The sequence below is a fragment of the Bubalus bubalis genome, chromosome 3, assembly GCF_019923935.1.
Source record: "Bubalus bubalis isolate 160015118507 breed Murrah chromosome 3, NDDB_SH_1, whole genome shotgun sequence".
Taxonomy (NCBI): Eukaryota; Metazoa; Chordata; class Mammalia; order Artiodactyla; family Bovidae; genus Bubalus; species Bubalus bubalis.
In genome coordinates this window covers 56,669,488-56,694,693 of record NC_059159.1, presented here as the reverse complement: position 1 = coordinate 56,694,693, position 25,206 = coordinate 56,669,488, and the positions used below count along the sequence as shown (strand labels likewise).

The 25,206-nt window shown below is 41.1% G+C and overlaps 2 protein-coding genes across 2 annotated transcripts in view; both read left to right on the top strand.

Moving 5' to 3' along the window:
* The window catches only part of LOC102412899 (phosphatidylcholine transfer protein), a 276,982-nt gene that overhangs the window by 194,853 nt on the left and 56,923 nt on the right, over window positions 1–25,206 (top strand). The window lies entirely within an intron of this gene.
* LOC102413458 (phosphatidylcholine transfer protein) lies at window positions 2,382–12,177 on the top strand. The gene is made up of 5 exons (XM_006053947.4): window positions 2,382–3,882; window positions 6,344–6,423; window positions 8,706–8,877; window positions 9,747–9,814; window positions 10,921–12,177. The coding sequence occupies exons 1-5, from the start codon at window positions 3,840–3,842 to the stop codon at window positions 10,996–10,998; spliced, it is 441 nt and encodes a 146-aa protein (XP_006054009.2). The 5' UTR covers window positions 2,382–3,839; the 3' UTR covers window positions 10,999–12,177.

The following is a 25,206-nucleotide window of genomic DNA, read 5'->3' as shown; positions in this document are numbered from 1 at the left end:
CAATAGAAAAATGAGCAGAAGACCTAAATAGACATTTCTTCAAAGAAGATACACAAATGGCCAACAGGCATTTGATAAGATGGTCATCATCACTAATTATTCAGTTCAGTTCAGTCGCTCAATCGTGTCTGACTTTTTGTGACCCCATGAATCGCAGCACACCAGGCCTCCCTGTCCATCACCAACTCCTGGAGTTCACCCAAACTCATGTGCATCGAGTCGGTGATGCCATCCAGCCATCTCATCCTCTGTCGTCCCCTTCTCCTGCCTCCAATCCCTCCTAGCTTCAGGGTCTTTTCCAATGAGTCAACTCTTCCCATGAGGTGGCCAAAGTATTGGAGTTTCAGCCTCAGCATCAGTCCTTCCAATGATACTAATTATTAGAGAAATGCAAATCCAAACAACAAGGTCCCACCTCACACTAGTCAGAAAGGCTATCATTAAAAATCTACAAATAATGACTGATGGAGAGGGTGTGAAAAGGAACCTCTTACATTGTTGCTGGCAATGAAATAATGCCATTTTCAGCAATATTATTGGACCTAGAAATTACCCTACTAAGTAAAAAAGTCAGAAAGAGAAAGACAAATGCCATATGATATGGATTTTATGTTAAATCCATAGTATGAAACAAATGAACGTATTTATGAACAAAAACAGACTAACAGAAATGTAGAACAGGCTTGTGGTTGCCAAGAGGGAGAGCAAGGATTAGGGAGTGAAGGATTGGGAGTTTAGGATTAGCAGATGCAGTCTATTGTATACATGATGGATAAACAACAAAGTTCTGTTGTAAAGCTCAGGGAACTATATTCAATGTCCTGTGATAAATCACAATGGAAAAGAATATACGTATATATTATAACTGAGTCACTTTGCTGTACAGCAGATATTAACACAATATTGTAAATCAACTGTTTCAATAAAATATTTTGAAAAAAGGAGAAATATGTCACATATTGCAATTAGGTGTTTGTGAATTATAGAGTTGCATGCCATTTTAACTTTGTTATTTTGGGCATTTTATAATTTTTCTTAATGATTATGAATTATTTTTATAATTATAAAAATTCACTTTATTTTTTCAATGACAAAATATTGTGTTTGCTGAATTTCTCTTTTAAAAGAAATGATGGTTTAAAAAAGTGCATTGATCCAAATCTTAGTAAGGCTGCTAAGTGCCTGAAAAAAACATTTTACTGATAGACTAGGAAAGGAGTCATTAAGCATTTGGTTTCTTCGGTGTTCTGGAATTTTTCAGTCATACCATGAAGGGAATGTTTAAAGGAAGTTGTCATAATAATTCATTCTTGGGCATTGACATAAATCACAGCATTCTATTTCTCTCTTATTAGAGGGCTTTCTGTTTCCTTTTCTGCGATATTACAGGACTGAAGTCACTAAGAGCTAAAATTATCAATACATTTAGGAGGAAAGGGAAACAATCTTAGAGGATTCAGTTTGCCTTAATTCATCCAAATAATCAAAGCTAACTCATGTGAAGTTGGGAAGATCATAATCTCTATACATAATTATCCCCTTTGCTCACTGTGTGTAGAAAATGGGGCCACACTATTCCTGAAAAGCAGCAAATCGTCTCTCTCCCAAAGCTGATTAAAGTGTGTGTGAGTGTAGATGTGTGTTGTCTATAAACCCTCGCTGTCTTCCCATCCTTGAGAGGGAAGGGAGAGGGAGGAGGAGAAGGAGATATTTTTACTTTGACCTGCCCTTCTTTGGGGCATCCATGGCATAGCATGTCAGGGGGTCAGACCTACCAGCTTGTCATTTGCTGGTTGGAAATACTTGGTATAAAGCCATTTACTTTTAAAGCTGACAATTCCTTATGAATTCAGTTTCAATTTTACTTTCCATTTCCTGCCAGGTACTTTCACATACATCTGAGATTCCTCAACTGGGAATTATTATTATACCACCTGAGTCAGGAGACCCTTGAAGCCTCAGAATCTCTAGAAAGATTTCCATGTTTACCCCTTGACTTCACATAAGTCCCTGGGACAGTGTTTAAGAACATGTGTTCATTCATGTTTGATTTGGCAATAGCATTGCATTAACAACTGGAAGTATGAGTCCATCTAAAAGGTTCACTTTATTTAGTTTATTAGCTTTTGCACTGAAATTAATTAATTCATTGCTGCTGCTGCTAAGTCTCTTCAGTCGTGTCCCAGTCTGTGCGACCCCATAGACGGCAGCCCACCAGGCTCCCCCGTCCCTGGGATTCTCCAGCCAAGAACACTGGTGTGGGTTGCCATTTTCTTCTCCAATGCATGAAAGTGAAAAGTCAAAGTGAAGTCGCTTAGTCATGTCTGACTCTTCGCGACCCCATGGACTGCAGCCCACCAGGTTCCTCTGCCCATGGGATTTTCCAGGCAAGAGTACCGGAGTGGGTTGCCATTGCCTTCTCCGAATTAAGTCATTAGTTTAACAATATAGTCTCTAGTCAAGGTGAAGGTCAGGAATTCTTAGCTGCCATTGTACAGAGAGTGGAGTGTATCCACTCAGCCCACGTCCTCACATAATATGGCTTAACATAAAAACAAGGAATATGTTTTCTAGTTAGGAATCTAGAAATGATCCTTTTCTGATTAAAAGGGACTAGTATGGTTTGAAGTTGGTATTTCTTCCCCCCTTTCATTCTTTTCTATACACGAGTTGCTTATAGAAAAAAGGACACAGTTGGTGAAAAATTCTGTGTTGAAATTGGTAAAACAATATTTTTAATTTCATTATTCTTTGTGGTTATATAAAATAGTCTGAAGCCTGGATGCTAGCTGCCTGTGTGATACCTCCACATGGATATTTAATAACCATTTCTAGCTCAACATTCTCACCATAGAGCTCTTGGTTACCCTGCAGCCGTAAGATCACCACCTCTGCAAGTTGTAGCTATCTCAGAAAAGGGATCTCCTGTCTACCTGGTTGTTTAAGCAAATGTTATAAGAATTTAAAAAAATTCTTTGCAAAAAAAAAAAAAAAAAAATTCTTTGCTTTCTCTGTCCCCCCAGCCAGTCTGTCAGCAATTCCTGTTGACATTACTTCAAAATGTGTCCCTAAATCACTAACTTCTCCCCATCATTTCTGCTACCTACATCCAGTCACCAACGTCTCTTCTCTGGATCATTGTCCTGGTCTCCTAACCCATCTTCTTGCCCCCTTATGATCTATTTTCAAGCAGCAAGAACCATGTTTTTAAAAATTATTTCCTTGTTTTAATTAATTCATTTGTTTTCCATAGCAATTAGAATAAGACCTCTTACCCCTTTACCTTGGTTCACAAAGCCCTTTGGACCCAGCCCCTGCTGCTTCTCTGACTGTCCCCCATAACAGTTCTCTGGACCCCTTGACTTTCTGGTCTTTGAGTAAGACAATCAATCAACCTGAAGGCCCTTTCCCAACCAGGAATGGGCTTTCCTAATCTTCCCATAGCTGGCTCCTTCTACTATTTAGAAAAAATTCTTCTGATTAGTCCAACATAGAGACATTTCCTGGACACCTGACCACCAGCCCACCAAAACTAGACACCATTTATCACATAATTCTCTTTTATCCTATTTACATTACCTGGGAGCTGTCACCACCAGTGGCAAAGGCGATGAGAGAAGAATCCTCACCTGCTTTTTCAGCATTGCATCACCGAGTCTACAGAGGAGGTGCTCAGGAATGACATTGCACAAACAACAATTTTTCATGTGCTGTGTAATAGCAACTCGAGAATCAGTAGGCTATTTCTGTCTGCTCTCATTTTATAGCTGACTGGACTTCATGAGTATAAGGTCTCTGGTATTGTGAGATCTCCACCAGATCTACTTGCAGATGTCTATATGGACTTAGACTATAGAAAACAGTGGGACCAGTATGTCCAAGGTGAGTCACACTTGATCTAAAAACACTATTAGAAAGTAGAATCTATTCCTATTTACTCTACCCAGTAGAATGCAAAAGGTATAGTTATATTATGTTATATATGCAATAAGTTTAGTTATATTATGTTTCATTTAAAATTTTGGCTTAAATATCTGAAGTGCTGGGCTTAAATGTGATATTTTGCCCTTACCTCAAGTTTGTTGTCATCTCATATATATATATACCTGAATATCCAGGTATATGTACCTGGATATATATACCTGGATATTCATGAAAGGCTTTTTGGAAGAGGTAATATTTGAACATTGCTTTAGAAGTGGAATCAAAGTTTTATAAATGGCAAGAATACATGTGTATGGGGAAGTGAGAGGTGAGGGGGTGAGTGGCATAAGAATATTTGGCCCAAATAACAGCATTAGTAAAATGAGAAAGACCTGAAACAACATGAAATGTTAAAAAAGGAAGACAACTATGAACAATTTTGTGTTCTTGCATAGTTGTGGTAGCAGAATTGGAATTAGCCCCAAAGGCCTAGGCTGGCCACCTGGCTACACTTCTTAGATTTTTCCTATAAGTGATGGAGAATTATAGAGGGAATACATAAGGTATCTCCCACTTAGAGTGAGCAATGGCCTCTGCCATCTCAGTCACTGTGAAATAGATACACAGCTAGCTGAGGGGCACAGAAATCCTGACAGACCCTTGCTGTGGTCAAGAATTTTGTTTGCAAGTAAGAAAAGCTAACAAATGGCACTGTAAGGAAAGGAAAGAGTTTATTGTTTCATGGTATTAAAAATCCATGAGTATCTGGCCTCCGGGACAGCTGTATTCAGTACTTCATTTCTCCAGTTTGACTGTTTTCTTTCGTGTTGACCACAATCTCAGGCAGATTCTTGTGTCTTGGCAGAAATACCACCAGAAGATGTAGGCTTACATTCTAACCACGTATACAACCACAGAAGGACAGGAACATTCCTACTTATGGCATCCAGATTCCCAGGATTGGCTTCTATTGCCTCAGCATGGATCATGTTCTTATTTCCTGGAGATGTTTGTCATGGTTTGGGGTCATTTAATGTTATCAAATACTCTTACTATTTAGGGTTCATTGTGATGCCCACTAATTCAAGGGAGCAGTCACACATTCTCTGTTCATCTTCCTAGCAGTCGTGGTTCAGTCATGTGCTGTGGATGCTGGCAGAGCCTCTGATGTGTGGTACTTGGCATTAAGAGTCTGCACTATGGAGTATGGTCCAGAGGCTGCAGTAGCTTGACATCTCTGGAGCAATCCTGAGGTTCCTAACCTAACTCTATTCCTCCTAGATCTTCTCTGAGCTTCCTGAGAGCCTTTACAAAACCACTTTTGGGCCTAAACTTGCTAGAGTGGCAAGCCAAGACTATCCATACATGCCTTCCCTAAACTAATTGCTGTGATCATGTTTGGCTCATTTTACCATTCCTAAAATTAACACTGAGTCAGTCCTGCTTAAACCACACTGAGAAGAAGGAGGGGAAGGGCAATGATCTGAAGGAGAAAGAGATTCTGGTGCAAGAAAGGGAGAGTCATAGCAGAGCAGGCAAAAGCAATGGATGTCCACTCCTTCCCTTCCTTTCAAGGGCATTTTCAGCCTCTTGTAGTAATGGACTGATAAGTTCTTTACCCCATAGTCTACTTCTAATAGGTTTTATTTCTTTCAGAAGCTGAATTAAATAACATTTCTGCTGTCAGCACCTCCTCAAGGGGCTCTCTTGGCTCTTTCAGCAGTCTTAGCTTGACTCCTGTATATGGTTAGTTAGAAGCTTCCCACCCAGCTTGAGGGCAGAGGCTGTGCACTTCATAGTGTCCCTTTACTATCCTCCTTGAACTGATGTTATTTGCACACAAAAGCATGGTGGACATTATACAGATTTGCTTCCTGTCTGTGTAGTATAAAGCAAAACGGGAGAGAGGCAAGTAGAACAGTGTTAGCACAGTTAAGCTCAATCCTGCTTAGGAGGAAGACTAACCTCTCCAAAACCTTCATTAAACAACTGTAAACACTAAACTGCATTGCTCAGTCCCAGGATAGTTGTAATATGTCAATAAATTTAAGGTGAGGAGTAAGGTCACAACAGTAGAACTATTGGTATTGCAGTGCCATCCAATGGTTACCATGATTTAATAACTTTAAATTTTATTTTTTGGAAGCCTAATTTTATTATCACATTCTACCTTAGAATGTGTGTAGCTTCCAATGAACAAATTTTGTTGGATTCATTTATTTTTAATGTGTTTTTAAGTCTACTAAACATTGTTCCTGGGCAACAAGCTTTCAGTGATAATGACTTTTCCTGGAAGTCAGTGCCTTCTGAGTTAGTGGTTTATCATCCTCTACAAGATTGTCATATCAACACTTTTTGTTAATTGAAGCCAAAGAGACTTCCAGATGCAATAACATCATTTGATTTTTTTTTTTTTTAGAACTCCGTGAAATAAAAGTCGATGGAGAAGAAGCAGTCTATTGGCAAATGAAATACCCTTTTCCCATGTCCAACAGAGATGTATCCTTTCCAAAAGTGAAGTGTTAGTCCCTCAATAGTGTCCAACTCTTTGCAACCCCATGAACTGTAGCCTGCCATTCTCTTCTATCTGTGGAATTCTCCAAGCAAGAATACTGGAGTAAGTAGCAATTCTCTTTTCCAGGGGATCTTCTGGTTCTAGGGATGGGACTCCAATTGCAAGCAGATTCTTCATCATCTGAGCTAAAAGGGAAGCCCATCCTGGTGTAACATTGTTCAGCTTTCTTAGTATTTCTGTGCCTCGTGGCTATCACCCAATGGTGGCATGGCCAGGAGTTGTGGACAACACTGTCTTTTACTCTTGTGTAAGCATCGGCTAAAGCTGTTGCTTCTTGTGTGGCTTTCAGAGACCTCAGGGTGTGGCTTCTGAGCCTGACTACATGTAGCATCAGTAACTGTGGGAGGCAGCTAATAGTTTCTTGAGAACTTTTCTAGGAAATCTTCTTGTGTCAGAATTGAGGACCTGAAGAAACTTTTCATAAAGAGTATTCAATACACTCCCTCAGTCTGCAGAGGAGGATGCGGGGACCTTGAGAGTTAAGGCGACAGAGATGCACAGACAGGTGGTGAGCAGCTGACTTGGGGCTGCAATCAGTTCAGCTCAGTTCAGTCACTCAGTCGTGTCCGACTCTTTGAGATCCCATAGATTGCAGCACCAGGCCTTCCTGTCCATCATCAACTCCAGGAGTCCATCCAAACCCATGTCCATTGAGTGGTGATGCCATCCAACCATCTCATCCTCCATCATCCCCTTCTCTTCATGCCCTCAATCATTTTCAGCATCAGGGTCTTTTCAAATGAGACAGCTCTTCGCATCAAGTGGCCAAATTACTGGAGTTTCAGCTACAACATCAGTCCTTCCAATGAATACCCAGGACTGACCTCCTTTAGGATGGACTGGTTGGATCTCCTTGCAGCCCAAGGGACTCTCAAGAGTCTTCTCCAACACTGCAGTTCAAAAGCATCAATTCTTCTGTGCTCAGCTTTCATTATAGTCCAACTCTCACATCCATACATGACCACTGGAAAAACCATAGCCTTGACTAGACGGACCTTTGTTGGCAAAGTAATGTCTCTGCTTTTTAATACACTGTCTAGGTTGGTCACAACTTTCCTTCCAAGGTGTAAGCGTCTTTTAATTTCATGGCTGCAATCACCATCTGCAGTGATTTTAGAGCCCCCCAAAATAAAATCAGCCACTGTTTCCACTGTTACCCCATCTGTTTGCCATGAAGTGATGGGATCAGATGCCATGATCTTCGTTTTCTGAATGTTGAGCTTTAAGCCACCTTTTCACTCTCCTCTTTCACTTTCATCAAGAGGCTCTTTAGTTCTTCTTCACTTTCTGCCATAAGGGTGGTGTCATCTGCATATCTGAGGTTATTGATATTTCTCCCAGGAATCTTGATTCCAGCTTGTGCTTCATCCAGACCAGCATTTCTCATGATGTACTCTGCATAGAAGTTAAATAAGCAGGGTGACACTATACAGCCTTGCTGTACTCCTTTTCCTATTTGGAACCAGTCTGCTGTGCCATGTCCAGTTCTAACTGTTGCTTCCTGACCTGCACACAGGTTTCTCAAGAGGCAGGTCAGGTGGTCTGGTATTCCCATCTTTTGAAGAATTTTCCACAGTTTATTGTGATCCACACAGTCAAAGGCTTTGACATAGTCAATAAAGCAGAAATAGATGTTTTTCTGGAACTTTTTTGCATTTTCGATGATCCAGCAGATGCCTGCAATTTGATCTCTGGTTCCTCTGCCTTTTCTAAAACCAGCTTGAACATCTGGAAGTTCACAGTTCACATATTGCTGAAGCCTGGCTTGGAGAATTTTAAGCCTTACTTTTTTAGCATGTGAGTTGAGTGCAATTGTGCTGGTAGTTTGAGCATTCTTTGGCATTGCTTTTCTTTGGGATTGGAATGAAAACTGACCTTTTCCAGTCCTGTGGCCACTGCTGAGTTTTCCAAGTTTGCTGGCATATTGAGTGCAGCACTTTCACAGCATCATCTTTCAGGATTTGAAATAGCTCAACTGGAATTCCATCACCTCCACCAGCTTTGTTCGTAGTGATGCTTCCCTCAATGCATGCTCTTAAATGGGAACAGCAGGTGGGAAGAGTCATGGTGTTGCAGGGTATGTAGAACAGAAAGTGAAGTAACAATAAAGGGAGCAAACACCAAGTGGAGGAACAGAATCATGTCCCTTTGCTTCTGACTCATCTGAGATGCTGGACTTGATGTTGTGCCTTGACTGGTGGTGTAGTGTGTCTATGTGCGGCAGCGGCGAGAGCTGAACTTTGAAGGGCGGAAGGTCCACGTGATCCTGGCCCAGAGCATCTCTGTGCCGTGGTTTTCAGAGAAGTCGGGCATGATCCGGGTGAAGCAGTACAAGCAGAGCCTGGCAATCCAGAGCTATGACTCTTGGAGGAGTGAAGGTAAATACTGGGCATATGTTGGTGCACCTGCCTGGGCCACCCATGTGAAGGCCACACCGGTTGCAAGCCTATCAAATGCAGGGTGCTTTTTCCCTGAGGTCAGAGACTGAGCATGGGTGCAAAAGAATCAAATGAGCCTCAGTTCACCCCAGAAGCTTAGCTACAATGAGAGATGGATGTTTAAATCTGATCAGTCCATTCTTTACTGACTCCATTGTCCAGATGAAATCAAAGCATCCAAATGAACCAGAAAGTTTAGAAACTCACTTCGGGAAGGTCCTGTACATGCACAAGCTGGACAGGGGTGGGCAGGAAGGCTGGTGGGACCACCTCTGGGGAGGCAGCTCCTCCTCAGCAAAAACCCAGGGACTCTGAACCTGTCTGCCTTGAGTTCCAGCCTCAGGAAAGAGGCTGGGAGGGGTCAATGCAGCCATCTGCTGGACTGGAGTGGATGTGACTTTGAGGCAGCAGTAAAATCTGAACTTAGTTCTGACGTGTTAAATGTGCCACCTTTACATGTCACTTTACTCTTCTGAGTCTTCATTTTATCATTTATAAACTGGCGTTCAATTTTATCAACTTTTTATAATTGAGACAGTTAATGAGAGAAATAATCAAATGGGAGATATATCCCATTTAGATATAGATAGTAAGTATCATGCCTTTAATAAAAAGCAGCAGAATGTGCCTGGGCTGTTTTCCTAAATGCATATATGTAAATCTCCCACAAGACAAGGCAGAGGCAAGAGTTCACTTGAATTCAGTGTTACTTCCCTCCTTAATTTCTGGAATGAATATAAGCCTGGGCATTTCCAGGGGTTTGGCTCTATTTTTCCATCTTGTAAATTGTGCTTTCTTTCCCTCTCTAGTTTTCATGTATTACTTCAATAACCCAGGTGGCCAAATTCCGTTCTGGATCCTTAACAATTTCACCAAGGTAAGATCCCAGAAGGCAGCAGGGGAGGTGTGTTTGGCAGATGTTAACTTAGCCTGTGGTGCTGTCGGTCTGGAGAGATGCGCTGTCTCGGGCCTCACACAGCTTGTTTGACTGGGTCTGGTTAGGACTGGAGTTGCAACACCCAGGACAGCAGCCGGGACAAAAGACATAGAGTCTTTACCTGGAATGCCAACCCTCCCTTGCTTGCCCACCAAGAGCTCATCAGGATCACTCTCTGGAACCTCCAGACAATAGCCTGCTCCTTGTAGGAACAATGGTGCCTGCGGGCCCATTTGCTTATGGAGGAGTTAGGCCAAGCTGACTTGGGAGGCAGTGAGTCATGCCCAAGCCTGGGAAAACTTCTAGTTTTGTTCTTGTTTTCTTTTTCTGTTGAGGAGTGGGAGCCTCAGTTGACCCGGATCACTAGAGACTGCTTAGGACCTGGAATTATGCCTGCCATTCAGTCTGCTTTGTAAGGTCCTACCTACTGACTGGAGGGATCACCAGTTCTCTGGGGGAATGAAAAAGCACATAGGCTTTGAATCAAGCACAAGATATTTTGAATCCTGACCTTGTTTCTGACTGTGTAATCTAGGCAAGCCATCAGTTTCTCCCCTCCAAAAAATAGAGATGGCTATCCCCACTCTGTAGAGAAGGATTAAATAAAACAACATTTGGGGAAATTGAAATGATCAATGCTAACTGAAGGATCACATATCCTGCTTCATCCCCCTGCCCACCCCCATCCTTACCATTTTCTAATTCTGTAAAGCAAGTCCTTTTTCTCACTTTTTTGGAAGAGTCCCACAGCCCATCCCTATCTCCTATCTTCCTTTTTCTTTCAAAATATGATATCTCAGAAATAGCTTTTTATTAGCAAAAGTAAAATACGCAAGGTCTTACAACAGTGGCCACCTTGCCTCACCAGTGCCTTGTGTCTTAACTTGTGTCATCATCTGTGGCCACTTTCTGTGGAAATCTGCTCGGGGGCCCTATTGTCACATTTATTATTCCAAAGGCCATCTTTGTTATCTTTGCCACTTCCTGAAGAATCAAGAGTGAGCACTGTGAGGACATAGAAGTGACAAGTTTCCTTTCCTTTGCAGAGTGAAATCCCTGGCTTCCTGAGAGACTTGGAGAATGCCTGTCTGAAGTACCACAGAGCCGAAGAGAGAGATTTGTGAGCCTTGTGGCCGTGGAGTGATGTCCATAGAATGATGTCTGCAAGTGCCACAAACACTGAGACTCAGCCTGCCTCTCTCTTTTCTGTCCTCAGAGGCCCACACGCTCTCCATCAGCTTGTTCTCAAGTGTGTTTGCCTGAGATCCACTTCCTTTCCCACTCTCCCCACCTGGGACCCACTGCCTTCTTCCACTGTTGAATGTGGGTGATGCTAAGGAAACCTTTGTTTGTTTATTTTTAAAAAGGGGAGTCCTCTAGGGAGCACAGTCATTTCATTATGCCATTCTAGGTTGTTGTGGGTGAAGGACTGACACCACCACCTCAGGGCGACTGATCCCAGTGAGCCGGCTCCTTCCCACACCTGGGTCGTTGCAACTCAGGACAGTGATCTCCTGTTGCAGTTGCTTTGCCTTCAGAACTGACTCTCAGTGTGCCAAGACCAGAAGACGTATGTCCATTGGCCTTATGCTTTGCTGATTTGAGATGATAATCCACTAAACCTCTCCCCATTCCTACTTGGGGAGGATCATGAGCTGTTTTGATTTCAAACCATTTTGAAAGATGTCACAGCCTTGACTATGCATATAGTGTGAGACAGTTTTCGTCTCATCATCCATGCCTCAATTTTTCTTTCCCACATGCCACTGGGGAAGGCTGCCTGTACCTCTCTAGTTCCATGTTTTACTGGACAATGAGGCATTAAGATAACTCTGGTGGTTAGAATTAGCCAACTTGCTCTGCACACAGCATTGAGATTAATTTTCTTTATGTGTCATTTCCTTCTATAACATTTGGACATGTTGCAAGAATAAGTGTTCATAGCCAGGGAAATATGAATTAGTGGTGTGGTTGACTCTACACCTTTTTTCTCAGGAATTCTAAATTATCTGCCTCTCCCACCAACAGAAGACTTCCCTTTTCCTACTTTTCTTTTGAATTTTGGAAGGAAAGCTATTCTGTGGACAAAGGCACAGCCTTATAATCTCAGGGAAAAATTTTAATCACTTTGTGTGATGGTACCAAATCTTGATTACTGGACATACAAATTCAGGATGTAATTCCAGAAGCATGGGATTTATTAAAATGGGATAACTCAGACTGTGTCTTTTCTCTCTGGAAAAGGAAGTGTGTTGACTATCAAATAAATACACAGTGACTTATACTTGTCTTGTCTACAGTCTCTTTTCTGCCTTATTCCCTATGAATGAGACTGTTAGGTCTCTTTGGTTTGCAAGTGAAATCCAACCTAACTCATGGACTTGAACATAAAAGAGAATTTTAGGCTCACTTACATGCAAGGTCAGGTGTCGAGTGGCTTTAGGTAGTGGTTGATACAGGTGCTTGACAGAAATCTGCTCTGTCCTTCTTTGAGGTTTCTTAGATTTGGGGCCATGTTTGGTGGCAGGATCGCTGCTAATAAACCATGTACCAATCCCTGTCCCAGTGATTAGTCATGTGGATAGAATTCTGCAAATAAGTGAATACTTCAGAAATGTATCATTAAAATAGCACTATCAGTAATGTAGGGCTTATCTTGTGGCTCAGATGGTAAATAATTTGCCTAAAATGCAGGAGACCCGGGTTCAATCCCTGGGTTGGGTAGATCTCCTGGAGAAGGGAATGGCTATCCACTCCAGTATTCTTCCCAGGAGAATTCCATGGACAGAGGAGCTGCAATTTAATTTTAGGTAAAGTAAATCTGAATATCTCATGTAATAGAGGTTAAGTTGACTGTTTATATATAAAGTCATTGAAATACAAGCACTAGGATTATAGTCTTACAGCAGAGAATCCACATGAAATGGTAACATGCAAACTAACAGTGTTTGATAATCTGCTAAGAACACAGAAAACTAAGAATGCTGAGTTTCTACATGTGAAAGCGAAAGTGTATCTGAAAGCATTAGTCGACAACTCTTTGTCACCCCATGGACTGTAGCCTGCCAGTCTCCTCTGTCCATGGAGTTCTGAAGGCAAAAGTACTAGAGTGGGTAGCCATTCCCTACTCCAGGGGATCTTCCCGATGCAGGAAGATTTCATGCATTGCAGATTGCACGCAGATTCTTCACCAACTTTTTAGGTAAGGCAGCTTTAAAAATCACCATTTGCTATAATTAGTAGAGTTAAAACCCTTTGGCATTCAAGTTTACTAAATTGGAGAAGATAGTACCAAATAGTGGGAAGCATAGAACCCCTGACCAAACAGTAAATGCCAGAGGACCAAAAAACATGGAACTGGCACTTTGGAGTTTGAGCTAGATTTTTATAACGTGACTCACTGCAGGGATTGAATGCATCATTTGGAATTTAATGTTGTAATTATATTCTCATTCCTCTAACTCTTTGTTTCACCTATTTCATCTGGCCCTCTGAGTAGATAATAAGATCTTTGTGGGTAGAAACTCTTCTTTCTCTTAGATTACTGACTGCAGATGCTGACTGCAGCCATGAAATTAAAAGACACTTACTCCTTGGAAGGAAAGTTATGACCAACCTAGACAGCATACTCAAAAGCAGAGACATTATTTTGCCAACAAAGGTCTGTCTAGTCAAGGCTATGGTTTTTCCAGTGGTCATGTATGGATGTGAGAGTTGGACTGTGAAGGCTGAGTGCCGAAGAATTGATACTTTTGAACTGTGGTGTTGGAGAAGACTCTTGAGAGTCCCTTGGACTGCAAGGAGATCCAACCAGTCCTTTCTGAAGGAGATCAGCCCTGGGATTTCTTTGGAAGGAATGATGCTAAAGCTGAAACTCCAGTACTTTGGCCGCCTCACGTGAAGAGTTGACTCATTGGAAAAGACTCTGATCCTGGGAGGGATTGGGGGCAAGAGGAGATGGGGATGACAGAGGATGAGATGGTTGGATGGCATCACTGACTCGATGGACATGAGTCTGAGTGAACTCCGGGAGTTGGTGATGGACACGGAGGCCTGGCGTGCTACGATTCATGGTGTCGCAAAGAGTCGGACACGACTGAGCGACTGAACTGAACTGAACTGAAGCGAGTATATTCTAGGCACTCAAATGGTATCTAATGAGGGACTTTAATGATCTGAAGAAGATTGACCACATGCACCCAGAAGGCAAAACATTTCTAGATGCAGAGGTTAGATTTGATTACATGAAATACCATTTTAATACTTAATAATCTAATCCAAGGCAATTTTTCCCAGATCATTTTAGGGGTTCTTGATTCCTCAGGATATCTAGGGTCTTTCCTTGAAAGTGCTCAGGTCCTTTGCTTATAATGGGATGACTTTGCTGATGTGACTATAGGTTATACTTCAATGTTACAAAAATCTTACTGTCTAGACAGTCCAGCTGAGAGTAGTCAGGATTTCAGGATTTTGATGACTAAAGTAGCAACTACTCTCAGTGCTAATTTTTTTCCACAGTCTAATTATTCATACTGTATAACAGTTTAAAGTTAATGATGACCTTGGAACTGAGGAATTCCAGTAGATGATCACTTCATGAAAATGTTGCTATGTCACATTGAGGGTCCTGGCCTGGCTCCTGGCTGAGATTCATCACCAAAGATCCCCACCTCAAGGGCCTGCCCTTCAAAACTCCTTCTTCCCAACTGGGTTTGAAAGAGAGAAAGCAAGAACAGCCCATTCAGTCTGGCACCACCCAGTCAGCTCAGAGAATTATCTTTAAATGCTTTGAGATCTGCATTCACTTCACAGGTATTTCTCAATGGTCTGGCATCCATCTGGCCAGGGAACAACACGGTAGCTCCTTGGATGAGTAGGTGCTTGGGGTCCATTCTCAAGGAGCTTATGATCTAGTGAGGAAGACACAGTGGAGAAGCTGTTGAAGGATGACAAATTGTGAGAAAGGGCAAATAAAGTGGGTTAGAGTCTAAACTTGGGGCATTAACCAAATCTGAGGGGTTGCAGAGAACATGTTGGAGTTGGCTGGATGAAGGTTGGAAAAGAAGACTCTTCCACATTTAAAGAACCATTTCCATAAAATCCCTTAAGCAGAAGAGCCAGTCATGTTGCAGGAACTTCCAAAGGATCTGAACAATCAGAGTGGAGGAAGACATTGCTCACATGTGGCTGAAGAAGGAGGCAGTGAGGCTACAGGAGATCCTGAGAGCTATGGCAAGGATTTGGACTTTCTACCCAGAATGCGAGTGAAATTTGAAGAATTTTAGGCTGAGCAGTGACCCAATAAAGCACAGTCATTCCTAACACCAGCTCACTTACCCCCATGGTTCTCCACCGTCTCCAGCGTCCCTTGGGCACTGTCATGGAGGTGCTCTCCAAGATGGTCTAAGCCTTGCCACTCTGTATCCCTCCCACTGTGAGACCGCACTCTCAGTAGTCCACATCCAAACCTAATTTCTAAGGTGGAGCATCAGGCTCTGAAACTTAATTGGAGAGAAAGGGAACATCCGTGCCCATCGCCCTGACGCTCCTGGCCCATGCTGCTGCCAACATGCCTTCCAGTGTGAGTGCACCACGCACCCCGTGAGAGCAGAGTCAGTGCAGGAGCCAGAAGTGGTGGTGAAAAGGAAGTCATGCAACATGTAAGCAGGGCTACCTTCACCAAAGTTCAATTTTGTACACAAGTCTCTGACTACAAGGAAGAATACTTTTTTTTTTTCTTGAGAATATAAATACACTTTATTTTTTATTTTTTTTTTTTTAATTTTATTTTATTTTTAAACTTTACATAACTGTATTAGATTTGCCAAATATCAAAATGAATCCGCTACAGGTATACATGTGTTCCCCATCCTGAACCCTCCTCCCTCCTCCCTTCCCATTCCATCCCTCTGGGTCGTCCCAGTGCACCAGCCCCAAGCATCCAGTATTGTGCATCGAACCTGGACTGGCAACTCATTTCATACATGATATTTACATGTTTCAATGCCATTCTCCCAAATCTTCCCACCCTCTCCCTCTCCCACAGAGTCCATAACACTGTTCTATACATCAGTGTCTCTTTTGCTGTCTCGTACACAGGGTTATTGTTACCATCTTTCTAAATTCCATATATATGCGTTAGTATACTGTATTGGTGTTTTTCTTTCTGGCTTACTTCACTCTGTATAATAGGCTCCAGTTTCATCCACCTCATTAGAACTGATTCAAATGTATTCTTTTTAATGGCTGAATAATACTCCATTGTGTATATGTACCACAGCTTTCTTATCCATTCATCTGCTGATGGACATCTAGGTTGCTTCCATGTCCTGGCTATTATAAACAGTGCTGCGATGAACATTGGGGTACTCGTGTCTCTTTCCCTTCTGGTTTTCTCAGTGTGTATGCCCAGCAGTGGGATTGCTGGATCATAAGGCATGTCTATTTCCAGTTTTTTAAGGAATCTCCACACTGTTCTCCATAGTGGCTGCACTAGTTTGCATTCCCACCAACAGTGTAAGAGGGTTCCCTTTTCTCCACACCCTCTCCAGCATTTATTACTTGTAGACTTTTGGATTTTGTTTAGGGTCTCAGAGTTTAGAACCGCCAAAATGGGAGGATTTCAGAAAAGCTGTTTGTACTGCTAATCTATTTGTATGTGGTTCTGTGTGTCTGCTTGGATACATATAATGTATGTTCCATTTCCTCAGATAAAATAATGGGGCAACAACAAGGCAGCATGTTATGGGAGTGAGTTTGCAAGTTCTCTACCCGATGTGCCAGGTTAAGTGCTAGGCAGTGGAGTTCATAAAGTTTAATTAATTTTTCTGGTACAGAATTAGCAGACTACAGAGAACATGGAACATGCACACAGTTTACAATAATGAGAAGCTGTGATCACCACCATACAGAAGGAAAACATGATATTTGGGGATTTTGTGGTTAATTGATTAAAAAATAAAAGATAACAGGCCCCAAATGGAGCCTTATGCAAAGCCCCTGTCCCAAATGGGGACTAATTTCAGATTTGGTTCTCCCAGAAATAGAATCTCAATGTGGCCTATAAAGAATTCTTGATCAGCACAAGTTAATCTGCCTGATATGATAGATCTCTTGCTGTTGTTCAGTCACTAAGTTGTTTCTGGCTCTTTGTGACCCCAAGAACTGCAGCATGCCAGGCTTCCTTATCCTTCAGTATCTCCCAGAGTTTCGTCAAACTCATGTCCATTGAGTCAGTGATGCCATCCAACCATCTCATCCTCTGTAGCCCCTCCTCTCCTCCTGCTCTCAAGCTTTCGCAGCATCAGGGTCTTTTCCATCCAGTTGGCTCTTTGCATCAGATGGCCAAAGTATTAGAGCCTCAGCATCAATTCTTCCAATAAATATTCAGGATTGATTTCCTTTAACATGGTCCACTGGAGAAGGGAATGGCAAACCACTCCAGTATTACTGCCTTGAGGATATCATGAACAGTATGAAAAGGCAAAAAGATATGACACCAGAACAAGAGCCCCCCAGGCTGGTAGGTGTGCAGCGTGCTATTGTGGAAGAGTGGAGAAATAGCTTCAGAAAGAGAGCTGGGCCAAAGCAGAAGTGACACTCAGTTGTGGTTGTGTCTGTTGGTGAAAGTTAAGTCCAGTGTTGTAAAGAACAATACTGCATAGGAACCTGGAATATTAAGTCCAGGAATCAAGATAAATTGTACGTAGCCAAGCTGGAGATGGCAAGAATGAACATTGACATTTTCGGAATCAGTGAACTAGAATGAACAGAAATGGGTAAATTTAATTCAGATGACCATTATATCAATTAATGTGGTCAAGAACCCCCTAGAAGAAATGGAGTAGCCCTCATAGTCAACGAAAGAGTCTGAAATGCAGTACTTGGGTGCAGTCTCAAAAGTGACAGAACAATCTTTGTTCATTTCCAAGGCAAACCATTTAACATCACAATAATTCAAGTCTATGCCCCAACCACTAATGCCAAAGTAGCTATACTTGAACAGTGCTATGAACACCTCCAAGACCTTCTAGAGCTAACACCAAAAAAAAAAAAAAAAAAACTGTCCTTTTTATCATAGGGGATTAGAATACAAAAGTAGGAAGTCAAGAGACACCTGGAGTAACAGGCAGGTTTGGCCTTGGAGTACAGAATGAAGCAGGGCAAAGGCTAAAGAGTTTTGTCAAAAGAATACACTGGTCGGAGCAAACTCTCTCTTCCAACAACACAACAGGTGATTTTATACATGGATAGACCCCTGCCCTCCCCTACAGGAAAGTAACCTTGTAATAACCAACCTGCTCTTTTCCTAATATAACCTCTTTATTTCTGCTCTCTTCTGAGAGACTTCTACAAAAGTCTTTCATTTATTCATCCCCTGAAGTTCCTTACTGTTTCCTAGGAGAGATGCTGTCCAATTGAATTGATTTTTTTTTTTAAGCAATAATGGCTATCATTCATTGAGCAATTATTATGTGCTAGGAAATAAACTTATTGCATGCTTTATCTCATTGGTTCTTAACCCCCTCCTTGAGTTTATTATTTTTTTATTTTAAATTTATTTATTTTAATTGGAGGCTAATTACTTTACAATATTGTGATGGTTTTTGCTATACATTGACATGCATCAGCCATGGGTGTACATGTGTCCCCCCATCCTGAACCCTCCTTCCACCTCCCTACCCAACCCATCCCTCTGGGTTGCCCCAGAGCACCAGCTTTGACTGCCCTGCTTCTTGCATCAAACTTGCACAGGTCATCTATTTTATATATGGTAATATACATGTTTCAATGTTATTCTCTCAAATCATCCCACCCTCGATTTTTACTTAAAGAAGCTCTTAAAAATGTTAATATGTCTTAGTTTATCTTTGAAACATTCTGGGATAAAAAGAGGGCAACCAAGAAGACCCCCAGAAGGACCGCAGAAGCAAAAGCAACCAGACTTAGGTACCTACTGAGCCCCTGAACTCTGCTTTCTTGTCAGGAATTTCTGGAGGTGGTAAGTCCCTCCTCAGATTCTAGCTCTGCAGCTTTTCCTTGAGGTATCAGACTTTACTTGAGCACATCTTCATGACTGTGTCCAGAAACTGGCTAAAACCAGATTGGGTCTGTCTTAAAAATTGGACGGGCTTCCGTGATAGCTCAGTTGGTAAGGAATTCTCCTGCAATGCAGGAGACCTGGTTTGATTCTGGGGTCAAGAAGATCTGCTGGAAAAGGGGACGGCTACCCACTCCAGTATTCTGGCCTGGAGAATTCCATGGACCATTTAGTCCATGGGGTTGCAAAGAGTCAGACACAACTGTGTGACTTTCACTTCACTAGAAATTGGACTGAGTCTGGGATTGAACTGGATCACTATTAGAAACTTAAATGAGTGTAGAGTCAGTCTAGATCTTACTTAAGTTGGACTGAGTCTGGTGTGAGACTTCAGGTGAATAAAATTTTGTTTTAGGGCTGGACCAGCAGGCTAGCCTTACCAAAGATAATCTTGAATCACAGTGGCCACAGTGGAGAAATTGTAACCTCGATAATCTTATCATTTATGATGTGATCTAGAGTAAAAGAGCTTCCTGGGTAGCTCAGCTGGTAAAGAATCCGCCTGCAATGCAGGAGACCCTGATTCAACTCATGGGTCAGGAAGTTCCCCTGGAGAAGGGATAGGCTACCCACTCCAGTTTGGGCTTCCCTGGTGGCTCAGATGGTAAAGAATCCTCCTGCAATGCGGGATTGCAGGTTCGATCCCTGGGTTGGGAAGATCCCCTGGAGGAGAGAATGGCAACCCACTCCAATATTCTTTCCTGGAGAATCCCCGTGGACAGAGGAGCCTGTGGGCTGCAGTCCATGGGGTTGCAGAGTTGGACACGACTGAGCAACTAAGCACAGCAAAGCACTAGAATAAAATGGGGATCTCAGCCAAGAACTCATTATAAAGGTAAGGGGAATATGATTTTTTCTCCTCTAAAAGTTTAGATGACCAGAATGGGATTTGCTGGACCCTACTCTCTCCAGCGCCTGCAGAAAGGATCCTAGGGAAACTGCCAGAAGGCAGCAAAAGTAAGAATTCTTACCAAAGTTAGTTCTCTCATCGTAATCTCCATCAGTAGTGCATGGCTAACAGACGAGGTAAAATTTCACTTTCTCCCTTCCTTTCTAAATTCAGAGTGGTAGGCAGTAAGCATTCTTAAGAAGCAGATCTTTGAATTGTATATTGGCTTTTGAGTACCTGAGAGTTGTGGATTCCTTCTTTCTCAAGCACAGCCATTGTGTTCCTGTTTGTCTAACTTCTGTCCTGATAACTTGGCTTGGCAGCAACCAATTTAAAGATCCAAAAATTTTAGCTGGGGGGAAATGTGGGCTGCACTCCATGTGCAGCCTGTGTCCTACCACTGTTGTCAGCTTTCAAGGGAGTTATCTGAGCCTTTCTTTCTTTCTTTTTGTTATCTTTGGTATAGCTCTGGAACTTGGGGGGTGGGGGTGGGGGTGTCTTTTGTACCCTTTGGGACACCTCTTGCCTTATGGGCTTGTTCAGTATTTATGACCCAGGAGTATGTACTGTTTGCCCAGCAGAACACGGTAAGATATTCACAGGAATTTTTTTTTTTTTTTTTTAATTCTGTTAGGAAATTGGCCAAATTGGAAGTTGACATTCAGAGCTTGTTTGGAAACTTTTTCTTAAGGCCTTCTCTTCTAAACTAAAGTGAAACTATTGAGCCAGAGGCAAAGAAAAATTCTGAAGGCTTTGTGGAAAAGCTTATTAAAACACTTCACAGACACACAGCTCTAAATCTAGAATATAGGGCTTTTTAAAAAAGCAATATTTTGATTATTCTTTATTCTTGAGTAGAAATTTGTTACTATCCCTTCAAATTATATCCTTTAAGTAGGTCTCAATAAATAGCCTTTAAAAATTTTTTTTGCATTTATCTTTGGCTATCACATTTTTAAATTTATTTTTAGTTGGAGGATAATTGCTTTACAATAGTGTGTTAGTTTTAGCCATAAATTAATATGAATCAGCCACAGACATACACATGCTCCCCCCCATCTTGAACACCCCTCCCATCTCCCACCCCTTCCATCTCTCTAGGTTGTCACCCTGTCCAACTCTCTATGAATCACAGAGTACTGGGTTTAAGCTCCCTGTGTCATACAGCAATTCCCACTGGCTATTTATTTTAAATATGGTAATGTATATGTTTCAACACTACGCTTTCAATTCGTCCCTCCCTCTCGTTCCCCCTCTGTGCCCACAAGTCTGTTCTCTACGTCTGCATCTCCATTCCTGCCCTTCAAATAGCTTCATTAGTACCATCTTTCTGGATTCTATATATATATATCCATTAATATTCTATATTTGCTTTTCTCTTTCTGATTTACAGGTTTCCCTTGTGGCTCAGCTGGTAAAGAATCCACCTGCAATGAGGGAGATTTAAGTTCGGAAGATCCCCTGGAAAAGGGAAAGGCTACCCACTCCAGTATTCTGGCCTGGAGAATTCTATGGACTGTATAGTCTGTGAGGTTGCAAAGAGTTGGACGCGACTAAGTGCCTTTCACTTTCATTTTCAGTTTTTGACTTACTTCACTCTGTATAATAGGCTCTAGGATCATCCACCTCATTAGAATTGGCTCATATGTGTTCCTTTTTATGGCTGAGTAATATTCCATTGTATATATGCACCACAACTTCTTTATCCATTCATTAGTTGATGGACATCTAAGTTGTTTACATGTCCTAGCTTTTGTGCTAGGATGAATGAGCTGCAATGAACATTGGGAAACATGTGTCTCTGTCATTTTTGATTGATTTCCACTTCAGTTGAAGATCTTTTTGTTGATGTAAAAAAGGGAATTCAGGATAACATAGTTGGATGGGTAGGGCAACCTTCATATCATTCAGATTGCCTCCAAGGATTAAATGGCAACCTACTCCAGTACTCTTGCCTGGAAAATTTCATGGACAGAGGAGCCTGGTAGGCTACAGTCCATGGGATTGCAAAGAAGTGGATACGACTGAGCAACTTCACTACTTGTCTTATAAATCAAGCCTTTATAAGAATAGAAATGAGGATCTAGAAATAATTCTAAGCCCTCTTATCCTTTCCACCAATCCCCAAATGTACTTTTTTGATCTCAGAAGTCTTGCAGATATTGTAAAATTTCTGGACTTAAGGAACAACTCGTTGAACTTCCCTTCTTTCTTTGTGCCTTTGAGATGTAAATATTCTACATAATCTTCTTTAGGAAGCAAGGGGATTGTTGTCAGAAGGAGAGAAAAAAAAAAAAAAAAGACTACTTTTGAAATAAGGAGTTAAAAAAAAATTGTAAGTCTATCACTTGAACATCCCTCCAAACTCCCTCCCCATCCCACCCCTCTAGGTTGTTACTGAGCTCTGATTTGAGTTCCCTGAATCATACAGCAAAGCCACATTGACTATCTATTTTACATATGGTAATGTATGTTTACATGTTACTCTCTCCATACATCCCACCCTCTCCTTCCTCTCCCACAGCTATGTCAATAAATCTTTTCTTTATGTGTCTCTATTGCTGCTCTGCAAATAGACTCATCAGTACCATCATTCTAGATGCCATATATATGTGTTCAGTTCAGTGCCATTCAGTCGCTCAGTTGTGTCTGACTCTTTGCAACCCCATGAATCGCAGCATGCCAGGCCTCCCTTGTCCATCACCAACCCCCAGAGTTTACTCAAACTCCTGTCCATCGAGTCAGTGATGCCATCCAGCCATCTCATCCTCTGTCGTCCCCTTCTCCTGTCTCCAATCCCTCCTAGCATCAGGGTCTTTTCCAATGAGTCAACTCTTCGCATGAAGTAGCCAAAGTATTGGAGTTTCAGCTTTAGCATCATTCCTTCCAAAGAAATCCCAGGGTTGATCTCCTTCAGAATGGGCTGGTTGGATCTCCTTGCAGTCCAAGAGACTCTCAAGAGTCTTCTCCAACACCACAGTTCAAAAGCATCAATTCTTCGGCACTCAGCTTTCTCCACAGTCCAACTCTCACACCCATACATGACTACTGGAAAAATCATAGCCTTGACTAGATGGACCTTTGTTGGCAAAGTAATGTCTCTGCTTTTTAATATGCTATCTATATTGGTCATAACTTTCCTTCCAAGGAGTAAGCGTCTTTTAATTTCATGGCTGCAGTCACCATCTGCAGTGATTTAGTATACATTATTTTATTTCTCTTTCTGACTTAGTTCACTCTGAGTAATAATCTCTAGGTTCATCCACCTCATTAGTACTGACTCAAATGTGGTCCTTTTTATAACTGAATAATATTTCATTGTATGTATGTACCATAGTTTCTTTATCCATTCATCTGTCGATGGATATCTAGGTTGCTTCCACATGAGAGTATAATAGGCAGGAAGGCTAGGGGCCCCCAAGTGGGAGAAAATAGACTGCAAGTGTCAGATGTTTTCTTCTCCTTCTCTATACAAAATTTAAAGGAGGTTTCTTTTAAAATTCTGTGTTGCCATGACAACACCTAGTTTGACCTGAACTTAACTTTTCTCAAACCTTGAGCTAACCAATGTGTTTTTCTTATGGAAATGTTTTTCTTAAGTTATATTAATGAACTATGTATTTACCTTAGGCTCTGTCCTAGCTACTGTAAATAGAGCTGCAATAAACATTGGAGGGATATTCAAGTGGGAGGGGACATGCATAAAGCTATGGCTGATTCATGTTGATGTTTAGGAGAAACCAACACAATACTGTAAAGCAATTATTCTTCAATTAAAAATAAATAAATTAAAAAATTATTGCCTGTGGTTGCTTCATGTGAAATGTCAAACTTTCTCAATGTTTGATCTTAACTGTTACTGAGAAATAATAACAAAAAGTCCTTAATATAATTACATTTGTTTATAAAGAAAAGAAAAATTGCTTACCATATGACAACATTTTTGTAAGTAAACTGAATATAAAAAAGAGCTTCTGGGTAAACTCCTTAGGAATAATTACATTTTAGAAATACGTGGTTAGAAATAATCTCTCAAACCAACAAGGACTTCCTATATGGTAGAGGGAATTATATACTCCATATCTTTCAATAAGCTACTATGGAAGAATATGCATCAATTAGCTGTATACCTGAACTAGCACAACATTGTAAATCAACTGCACTTATACAGAAAAATTAATAAACAATCTCTCCAGATTTTAGGCACTTGAAATTAGGAATTGTGATCAATTAAGTTAAATGATGAAAGTTTATTAAATGGGTCATTTCCAAATTAAAAAAATACCAAAACATTAATTACTGAACACTAGCTTCCTTTTGCAAAGAAATTAAAGGTATTTGGGATGATTTAACGGAGGAGGCAATGGCACCCCACTCCAGTACTTTTGCCTAGAAAATCCCATGGATGGAGGAGCCCAGGGACAGGTGAGCCTGGTGGGCTGCCGTCTATGGGGTCGCACAGAGTTGGACACGACTGAAGCTACTTAGCAGCAGCAGCAGTAGCAGGATGATTTAAAAATATATTTGGTGCCACACTGAGGTATTTTCTATGAAAAAGCACATATTTTTAAAAAATATTACTGGTTTTATGTTTGCCAATCTACAGAATGCTAATGTAAAGAGTTTATAATTGCTTACTTCTTAGTTTTCACTTATAATTAAGGTTTACAGAATTGAGGATTTGAATTTAAATATGAAATTAAAGTTGCTAAAAGTAATAAGGGAAACATTTCAGTATACAATAGCAAAGTAGGATGTGTGTTTTCAGTAAAAAAAGGTAGGAGTGGAACTGCATTACGTTATGATTGTCCGGATGGGAAAAAAAAAAAAAAAAAAAAAAAGACAAACTAATGTGGATACAGAAATTTACGGAAGATTTGAGGAAAACAACCCTGAGAACAGAGTTTTGTGCATGGGAATGATTGACTTAGAATAAATTTGATTGAGTAAATTTTAAAAGTAAGTGTGTATAAAAGCAGAATTTGTTTTTTTCTCTGCTGAAGACAGTTTTCTTAAAATACTGATCTCTTACCTTTAATCAGTAATCTGTTATAACTTCCTTATTTTGCCTTTGAAATTCTCGGTTGTCATTTTGATCAAGTGAATCAACACTGATTCACAGTGAACTATGATCCTATTTGACCAAGTAGTTTGAAACGTTTTGATATTTTTGATGAAAAATTTCTCAGATCAAATTCTAATGTAGTTCTTTGACCTCTAGCCAAATTTTGGTTACTTCAAAGGACCATTGAAACATCCCGAAGAGAGATATAAACTACTGAGGGTTATTTGGTATGTTAAATTACATGGGAAGTATTGTCAAATAAGTAAAAAATCTTCTTA